The sequence below is a fragment of the Pyrus communis genome, chromosome 9 (genome assembly GCF_963583255.1).
Source record: "Pyrus communis chromosome 9, drPyrComm1.1, whole genome shotgun sequence".
Taxonomy (NCBI): domain Eukaryota; kingdom Viridiplantae; phylum Streptophyta; class Magnoliopsida; order Rosales; family Rosaceae; genus Pyrus; species Pyrus communis.
This window is the reverse complement of record NC_084811.1, coordinates 1,090,290-1,100,500: the sequence shown is the minus strand read 5'-3', so window position 1 is coordinate 1,100,500 and position 10,211 is coordinate 1,090,290. Positions and strand designations below refer to the sequence as shown.

Below are 10,211 nucleotides of genomic sequence, written 5' to 3'. Positions count from 1 at the left end.
TTAGAAAAAGAAACATCATGAAATTACCAAATAAAAGAAAATTAAATGACATAACACATAAATGATGGCAATTTGTTAAATAAATTAAATTTTTAATCTTGTAGCAAACATTAATCTAAATTTCATGTTATTTAAAAATTAAAAATTAAAATTTAATTTTCTATCAGATTAATTAGCAAATACTAGCACCATACGTGATTATAACAATGTCAGGATTCAGGTGCGCAAGAAGGAAAAATAATTGTTTGTCCTTTCATTTTCGGTGTTCATCCGTGTCCTTTTATTTTGTATGGTCATAGTTAAATCACGTTAATATTTTATATTATCTTTTTATAAAGATAATAAGATAAAAATAAATAATAATATAAAATATTAACGTGACTTAACTGTAATCACGTAAACAGAAAAGTATTGGAGACCATCGAAAGTAGGAATGTCCTCGTCTGCGCAAGAAAGCTCTTGCGTCTTGTCACGAACACACAGCAGGGTTTGAGCGGTGGGACCTCTCAGGGTGCGCCAGCTGGTGCAATTATCCAAGCAAGCCGTACCATCGGATGGGAGGGAAGATGAAAGGACCAAAAGATCCCCGCAATCTGCGGACTCAGGTGGGCGACACGTCCGCCCTAGATGCATGGTCCCCACCCCAAACGAATGGATTCCCCCACGTGGACACCTGCGCTGCGTGTCGGCAAGAGCGCGCTTATCTTCGCCCTCCCTAGGTCCTCTCGGTCAAACCTTCTGTTCGTTTCGGGGAGGGAAGGAGATATGCCCACGTGGGGGATTTGGAACCGTTGGATTGGATTACTGTGTGTCCGTACGAGGAGGGTGAAATATTTCCTTCTTCGGCCGTCCAATTGGTCTGCTATTTATTACTATTTATGTTTTTGGGGCTTTGGGAGGAGATGGATATCTAATTATCCATGTGTTGCGTGGACTTGCCTTGTAGTTGTGGGGACCATTGGCTTTCTTCCTTCCTTGGTCTATTGTCTATTTTTATTAGCAAGAACAAGACGATTGTTTGATTAGGGCAGTTTTTACACTATATGAGATAAGTGTGGCATTGAGAAATATCATATCACAACCGTTTTTATGCTTTTATTAGAATTATAGTGCAAATGGCGTGGTCCGACTAATCCTACACAAGTATTTCACTCCATTTAAACATTCTCCTTAATAGTCTTTGCATTTCAATAGTTTAATTGCAATTTACTAATAGGGCATGTGGAGGTATGTAATATACTAATGCGGATTAATGTCTTAAGATTTGAAGTGCAATTTGTGTTTCCCACACAATGGGGAGGCCAAGGTTTACACCAATAACCACACAATAGCTAGCTAACCCCTCAAGCCGGCAAAAATGATACTCTTATCACGTTTTTCATACCACATTTGTATCACCTCTCTAATAGAAATGAGACCCAATGTGTTGGTGAAATCTACTTCTATTAGGAAAAATGATACAAATATGATTTCAAAATTATAGTAAGTCTGTAAGTGTAACATTACTCTCAAGTCGGAAGAATTCTTGTTCGTTGGAATAGAGCAACCCACACAGAGGGGGACCACTGGGAGAGCCAAGTGCTCAGAAAATACACACGATCCAACAATCGCACACAAAAAATTCTCTAGGATCCCCTTCTTCGTATAGCACTGGTCACACTCTTTTTTTCGTACAACACTCGTTACGAGCTCAATGTATGCTACCTTGTATTACTCATCACGTGACACTAGAAGTAGCAACAGTGGGATTAAAGGAATTTCATTTTTATTTGTAATGGTCTTCTTGAACCACCATGTTCCATAATCCATTCATCTACTCACAGCATTTTCTTCGCACGAGTATCCTCAAGTGACAACCAAAACCAGGGGCGGGGACGGTACATTTTCCGGCGACCAACAACTACGAGAAACAATGCGCGGACGCCAAATCGTCAAGTTGGAGTCATCCACCAACAATCCGTAACTTGTTCCGCGCTACACACAGACATTCCGACAAAAGCAAGAATCTCCGGTGTCTACATAAGAATAAGCCTTTTCTTCCCTTTCCCCTCTCTTTTTTTCTAGCACAAAGAATGAACAGGTTGAGTGATAAATGTACAATACAACCTGGAATCGGTAAGTAGAATTTACAGTTAAAAACCGGCGGAGCAAGTTTGGTCTCTGATCGTTGTGAAACCAACAAATGCATCATGTGGGACGATTGTGAATCTCTTCGTTAAGAAGTCGTGTGACCAGGCCTCGACCAGCAGGTTGCCGATTGTCACTTAAAATGCTATACAGTGAGTTTAATTCGTCTAGGTTAGCCTTCTTGAATAGGCCTCTGAGTGTTGTATCAACTCCAGCAGGGACGGGATCATTGTCGGAGGCCTCCTGATCACTTTTTTCCTTTGACATCGTACTGCAATTTTCACTACTTTCTTTGGATTGAGATTTCCGTGGAATCTGTACTTGAAGTCGGGAGTAGGGACGAGAGTCCCAGTACTTAGAACAGACACGATTTCGATCCATTGCCTCTATGGCCTGTTCAAGAAAGCAAAAACGGAAACTCTAAGCCTCAATCCACATGAGTCGTATCAAAGGAGAACTAACTGTTAGTTCTCTGATCAATTTACCTGTACAATAGCAGGTGAAGTAAACCCAAACATTTCAAAGCCATCGAGACTCCCCGGTGGTTGCAAAGGAGGAAGGTTCATTTTTCCCAATTTATGTTGCCTCGTGATTTCTTGATTGACTCTCTCTCTCACCATTTCCCAGCATCTGTCAGCTGAATTATGTATGAAAACCTCACTTGGACAATGCTCCAAACAAACCTAAAGGGAGAGAAAAATAACATAATAGATCAAGTAAATAACTAGCACTTTTAATCACAGTATGTAGATATAGACAGGTTTTCTTGGATCGTCGCTACTTAAATACTGTTTTGCCTGGAGCTTATCGAATTTGTTCAAGCTAAAAACGGTATACCTTGAACAGTGGTCCACCCTGTCCAGCATCCAGTACTTCTGAGACATAATGACACATAACAGTTGGATCCAGAACACTCATGTGCCTAACCCGGCTCCTAAATCCTGCATCGAGCAGAACAAACATGAATTACATGAATGTTGATCTTCTTGGTTGGGGCAGTATCTCAAATGCATTAGTCGCAACTTGCAAGGAATGCAAATGCAGCTTACCTTTTGGAAAAATGGCTTGGGGGTTACACCATGACTTTCCAGATAGCACAACTCCAATTTCCAGAGGCTCAACAACGCAGGAGATTCTCCGCACCACCTTCGCTATTCGGGGACCCTTTTGGCGGTAATATCGGTCCAAATTGTTTTGGCTGGATGACGAAGTTCCAGTTGTCATTCGTACATTGTCTGCTAAAGTTGTATCGGCAATTCTTCCCATCTTTTCATGTCTGTCCTCATTCTCAAGTTTTACACTGGCACATGGCTGTGGGTCACTCCTTGAAATAGCAACTTTGTGTTCAATGATAGCACTAGTGTTTGGGCCACAATCTGCTTTAACAGGAACTAATTTGATAGAGAGGTTTGGTGGATTAGATCCTAATTGTTCACCACGATCCTGTTCAATTTTCACATGTACAGGGTGAGATGAAGAATCCTTTTTTTCTCCACCAGGTAATGGACTGATAACCTTTTCACCCATCACTGCTGCATCAGTCCCTGGTGTATTCAAGATTGGTTCTCTCTCAAAATTAGGTGCGCTTGCTATTCCATCCGAACTGACCAATCTCTTAGAAAGTTCTACCTGGTTAGCAGAAGATATCTCTTTCAAACTATCTGAAAGTGGCTTCGTTGGGTCGTCGTTTCCTTCATCGTCGCTAAGAACAATAACATCCTCAACTGAAGCCATATTTCTCCCAGATACCTTTGCATCCGAGGTCACAGCATATGACGTGTCCTCTTGAGACAACTGGCAAACCTGCATTCTTGACTTGGAACTGTTAAGACCTGATTCTTCTCTTTTAACTTGACCAAAAGTTTCTAAAGCTTTCCTCTTCTGTTGCGAGGAAGTCTCAATGATGATCTCAGTTGAACTCATAGGACTCTCTTTAGAGACTTCTGTTCCTAGAGGATCTTTGAAGTATTTACTTTGCAGCTGTGATCTAGCCTCTGTAAGTATATCACTTTTGGAGGAATAAGATATCTTACCAACTTTATTGTCTTTGGAAATATAAGAACTCAGAGCCAGACCAAGATCGAGTCTAGCCCATCTGTATACTGCACTCAACTTTCCTTCCAATGCCTCAAGAAGAATGTTTAGTTCATCCATATCATAACGAAAGAGGAAAAACTTGGCGTTCCAAGCACATGAACAGAATTTCTTTGCATGATTTAAGCATGCATATCTATCTGGGGAACAATGATGACAACCAGCTGCTGACAGATGCAGATCAAAAAAGCATATGCTGCATTCCCTCTCATTGGTGGCATCAAAATTGTTTTCCATCTTCAATGCCTGTGAAGAACCAGCGAGAAATTCTCTCCTTGCACGCTCCATCTCAACACGTGCCTAGGCAAAAATAATTATAGAATGTCAGGGGAAAACAGACATTTCAGCTATATAATGAGTGAATATTTGCTGGTGAAATAGCCAGCTCAACAACCAGATTACCCAAAGTATCATCAAATGAAATCAATATTCACATCCTTTTCCAAATAAGCAAGCACGGTACTAAGTAGAAAGCAGATTTTACCTTGAGTGTTTTTGCTAAGATCCCATCCTTTCCACATACATCCTTCCACCTTAAGTTATCTGGAGTATTCTTCTTCAGTAAATTGAGTTCCCAATGTGCTTTCACCGCTTCCCTTGCTGCCCCAAGCAACAATTTATCATGAGAAATGGATGTTTTTCGTCCCTGCTCCTGGTATAGCTCTATAGCGATCTGCCCATGGGGCAACCAATCAACAGGAGCTACATTCACAGCCTCGGCACAATTAAAACCACAGTTGAACCCTGAATGGTATGCTCGAGGAAAGGTCAAAACAAACTCTCCAGCATTCTGACAACATCTATACACAGGTACCCCCTCAGATTTCAGAATGGAGGGTGAAAGCTGTGTGACCTGCATGAACAAACATAGAAGACGATCATGATTTAGACAATTTCACAGAACAGATATTATGGTTGAAACCCTGCAGTTGTAACTTGTAAAAAATGACAACTAGTAATTGCAAATACAGATATTATATTTGAACCCCTGCAGAAATGTAAAGGGTATAGAAGATCCATAACGGAAGTCCATCTTATATAGCACAGAACAGATGTAAGATAACTCAAGTTATCCATCTCATAAGTAAAACCAAGTCTTCAGTATTAAAGAATCTATTCCATAATTGCATGACAAAAAGGCTAGCTATGAAAAAGAGTCAACGAAGGGTACACCATTTAAAAATAAACTGTTATATCCTGATTACATATAGGTCTTGTCATAAATTGACCCTCAGTCCGTCTTTTCAACAAAATGCCAGGTGATATTTCTTCCAGGGAACCTTTGAGTGATGTTAAAATTTAGCCCCATATTGAAGTAACGAGCACAGACCAGAAGCATATAACATACATATTTTGCCGCATACTGGAGCAAATGAGTAAATACAGCCACCTACAATCACTAAATCTCAAACAGCACATTAGCGCAGACCAGGAGCTGTTACTCACCAGCTTATGAAGCAAGTCAGGTTGCTCTTCAAATAGGCCAGGGAGGTGCTTTCTCATTGCTTCTTCAAATTTACAGGCATCTTTACCAGGGATACCGTACCACAACTTTGGAGCACCCCAGTGCATATAATTTAAAGAGTACAAGTGGTGATCTTCAACATGCTGTTCTCGGAAACAAAAAAGGAAGAGGAATCAGCCGTCAATAATATGTCTCACATATACAAGCTATGGCCTCATGCAAAAATATGAAATAAGCCGGCTGCATGAAATGAATGCAGGCATTGCTTTCAAAGAAGCTTCAAGGTTTTGATTAATTAGGAATGAATAACTGGAATTTGTAATCCCAAGTTCCCAACACCTTGAGATTTGAAACACTTCACCATTCACCACTTACAAACATATCTCAATACAAATCCAATTGATAGAATGTGGTCAATGGACAATGAAATGAAAACCAGAATAGTGAATCTTCACACCTAACATAGATTATTTTACTTTCTTATTGCAAAATAAGTTGGTCAAGATGTGATTTATAATATTACATCCCACAAAATACATGAGAGACTCGTGCTAGCACATGCAATATGCAAGCAGGGGTTGACCTTATGATGAGTGGTGGTGACAGATGATTAATCTGTTACCAGGAAGAAAAATTGTCTTACCCAGCAAAAGGAAGAAAAGCACATCCCTATGTATAACCATGGCACCAGAACACCAGATATATCACTGCTTTCATAAGAAAGAACAGATCCAGTAAGTCTGGGAAAGTTGTTCAAGTTCCACCCTGAATTTATGTACTGCTCTTCTGAAGGAAAAGCATCCTTACAGGATTTCTTGGGAAAGCCACTGCCAAAAACTCCAGTTTCCAAATCAGCACCATATAGAACCTAGAGCAGTTTACGAGCACCATGGTTAGAGAGAGAGAGAGAGAGAGAGAGAGAGAGAGAGAGAAGCTGGTATTGCTCATACCTCAATTTCTTCAGTAGGTCTCTCTACCATCCGCCAATATTCACCCTCAATACTGCCTACAGATGGCTCCCAGCACTCTTTAAGTTTAGCAAAGTTACCTCCTATCCTAGGAACATGTTCGTTCTTGCCGAAGTATTGAGCCTTGAAATCATCAGCATATCTTTCAAATGTTTCTAGAGTAAACTCTGGTCCAGGTTCAAACCCAAACTGTTCAGCCTCACAACCTCCATCATCCTCAGATCCTCTGCCACCACTTTGGCGATCAGCCCCCATCCGTGTGCATCTTCTTCTTTTCTTCTTCATATGACTATGGCTTTTAGGAACCTTTCTCATTGAATCTCGATTTTGCAGTTTATCGACTCTTTGAACTCGAGTAGAAAATTTAGAGGTACTCCAAACAGGTTTTTCCTTGAGTGGACAGGGAGGTCTCCAAGAAGAGGGAGGAACAATGCGACAAATACCATATGGTTCGGCTTTAGGGCGTATGCTTGCTATATATTTCAATGTGTCTTTGAACTCCTGAAATTAGGTAGCAAACTGAGTCAGAAAGCCAATTTCTTCAAAAATGAAAGCCTTTTTGAAAAAAAAAAAAATTCAACTTTTTTATTTACAAGTAAGATGAATACGAATAGGTCAACAAACTCCAAAACTGTAATAACTCAAATTCCACAAGTAATAAGTTGCACCTCCTCGGTAGGTCTGAATACAGGAGCATCCTGAAGGTCCGGCCTTTGACCCTCCAGTGGATGCCATCTTGCAGAGACCTGTTCAAACACTTAATCATCAATTCTATAACTTTGAAGACAGAATAAAAAACCAAAACCCCAGACAGTTTGTCGATTCACATGAGTAAGGTAAAAGCAAGATACTTATGATAAAAGATTACAAAGGAACCAAGCAAATAGAAGGGTAAGAGTAAAGGGCGTGAAGTTTGAAGATTAACCTTTTGGCAATTACTACATTGTGGACATCCGCGTACAACCCCCTTGGGAAGAACAGATCTTGGGGGACAATTCTGAAAAAAAAAAAAAAGTGGTATGTGAGAAACCATCTACATGTACAGGATTCTAGTAGAGAAATGGCATATAAATGATTAAAATCCATAAAATCAGAGGATCTTTGAAAACTTACTTGTTCAAGTCGGTCTGAATCAGACTCATCCTCTGACTTGTTATTTCGCCCATGGTTTATGCATTGTCTGCGTCGAACAGACCTCTTTGCAACCTCGTCATTGTCAACGTCAGTCTCCATCTGAACTGACTGTGAATTGGAAGGACTAGCAGTCACTGAGCAACTTATTCTGTTTTCAATATCTTTTTTTGCACTTTCATTTGTCCTTTTTAAGCTGAAAGATGCAAATGACTCAAATCCAGGTGGAACTGAAGGAAACTCCTCGTTATCATCTTTTATGCAAACTCGCATGAGTTCGGTCCCCATCTAATGTGATATTAAAACCGATAGAATTTTCCAATCTGTTCGTCTACGTGGAAAGAATCAATCTTTATGAAGTAGGATGATCGCTTATCTTCTGGCTTATGAACCACAACGTCATGAAATACTGCTCCTTTGCATCCTACTACTAAGTCGAACCAGGTAGGCTAGCAACAACCCAAAGATTTTGTCTGCAAAATCGAAAAACAGACATCTTAGGGTTTCGAAAGCATGCTTCAGTAAACTAAGTTTCTTTGGCTTCATTAGCATTAACAGACTTTGGGTACACCAAATTCAGCACATAGGACTGTAACTATAGTGTATTTTCCAGAGACATTGCTATTCACACTAACATCAATTTCTGAACAAGAAGATATTTTCCAGAGACCTGGCATGTTGGCGTGGGTTCGAACCCCATCAGTAGCTAATCTAACATCTAATGTAACAAAAACTATAGTTTGACAAAAAAACAAAAACAAAAACAAAAAAAGGAAACAAACGCGTAACTGTAATAACGAATTTTAGCAGTAGAAAGATATTGCAGTTGAAGATCATATATATCAGCTCCAGTAAACTCATGATCCGAAATCAGAACGATCTCATAAATAACTATCATCACAAATCATTCATTCACAATACACAAATGCATTCATGAAAACAAACAAATTAAACAGATGATAAGACATTATGATAATTCCATTAAATATTACTTGAAATTTCTCAACTGAATTGAAATATTACTAAATATATCAAATTAGTCAGTAAAAAACACCAGGCATTTGTATTTTATCCATAATTTTGTAGCACCAGACAGAATTGCAGATACCGATAAGATTGCCCAAAAAGTCAAATTACAAGAAAATTAATTAAATTAAAATGAAATTAGGGCTTACATCGTGATGGTCCAAGATTCTGCAATCCCCACTGAGCTCAATCCAGCTCAAACTTCAATCACCACACCCAGTGTTTGCAGAAACCAGATCAATTCCACAAAAATTGAATCCAAAAACTGACTCAAAAAATAAAATAAAATTCAACAAAAATACTCAAATCCGTATGAAATTAAACACAAGTGAATCTGATTGAACAGATCTAAAAACCCTAACCCTAATTCTAACACCACAGAGACAAAAAGCACAGAAAACAGAAAGCACTTTTGCCACAGAATAATTGGTGTGGGATGGGTACCCACCCCAACAAAATCATAAATGACAATCAAGGCCAACCTCTCAAACCGCCTTGAATTTCATCTGAGACTAGTATATAAGTAAAATCCAGAAACTGTGGGCAAGGGTAAATCTGGAAAAAGAAGGACAAAAATGCTTGAACCATAATTTGGGGCTAAAATTCCAAATTTGGAGGAAACCCTAACCCTAATAGGCTTGGAAATTGATTCAGTGCCATTTAATCTTTGTTTGGTGTAAAATCAGTACCTTTTTATTAAAGCTGACAAATAACAGATGATATGATAACAGTTAGGACTTCTGAAAAATCAATTGGAAATTAAAATTAGGGTTTTTAATTTTCCTTTTTTATTGGAAGAAGAATTTTGGGGATATTGTTTATGTGATGATTTTTTTTTGGATAAATACCGGATTTTGATTACTTTGTAATGTCAAAAAGTAGGTGAATTTATTTTAATAATTACCTGAGTTTGGTTGGTCCGCTGCTTAGGGATTCCGTGTAGAAACCAGGGAGATTTTATCGAAAGGAAAATGTTAAATTCCATGGGCGCCCTTGGGAATAACACGTTGTTTCGTGCAAGGAATGTAAATGTGACAGTGTGTCACCAGTTGGGGCTTCGGAGGCCAGAAGACTAAGACGATCTTCAATCGAAAGTTGGTTAGAAGGTTCGTTTTAGCTTTCTGATTTTTCAAGAAATTAATATTTTAATGAATAGTGCATAACCATATTTCTTATCATCTTCAACCGAGAGCTAAAAGGTCATAGGGCTTGTTTTAGCCCTGTCACAAAAAACCGTCTTCAACCAAAGGCTAAAGAGCCAAACAAATTAAATGTAATATAATTAAATATTTAAAATAAATTGTGAAAGGAACATGCTTATGAAAGGAACTACAACTACACTCATTATGATTGTCCCAGATCGGGCGTGGGAGACGAATGAGCAAGGAAACATGCTTATA

At 39.0% G+C, this 10,211-nt stretch overlaps 1 protein-coding gene across 1 annotated transcript; it reads right to left on the bottom strand.

The window, feature by feature from the left end:
• Positions 1–1,748: 1,748 nt before the first annotated feature.
• Positions 1,749–9,676, bottom strand: LOC137745063 (putative lysine-specific demethylase JMJ16). The gene is made up of 12 exons (XM_068484933.1): positions 8,961–9,676; positions 7,768–8,258; positions 7,580–7,651; positions 7,323–7,400; positions 6,637–7,155; positions 6,330–6,554; positions 5,668–5,829; positions 4,706–5,074; positions 3,177–4,521; positions 2,965–3,068; positions 2,613–2,810; positions 1,749–2,520 (listed from the first exon to the last, which is right to left on the bottom strand). Exons 2-12 carry the CDS (start codon positions 8,071–8,073, stop codon positions 2,188–2,190), a joined length of 3,711 nt encoding a protein of 1,236 aa, XP_068341034.1. The 5' UTR covers positions 8,074–8,258; positions 8,961–9,676; the 3' UTR covers positions 1,749–2,187.
• Positions 9,677–10,211: the final 535 nt, after the last annotated feature.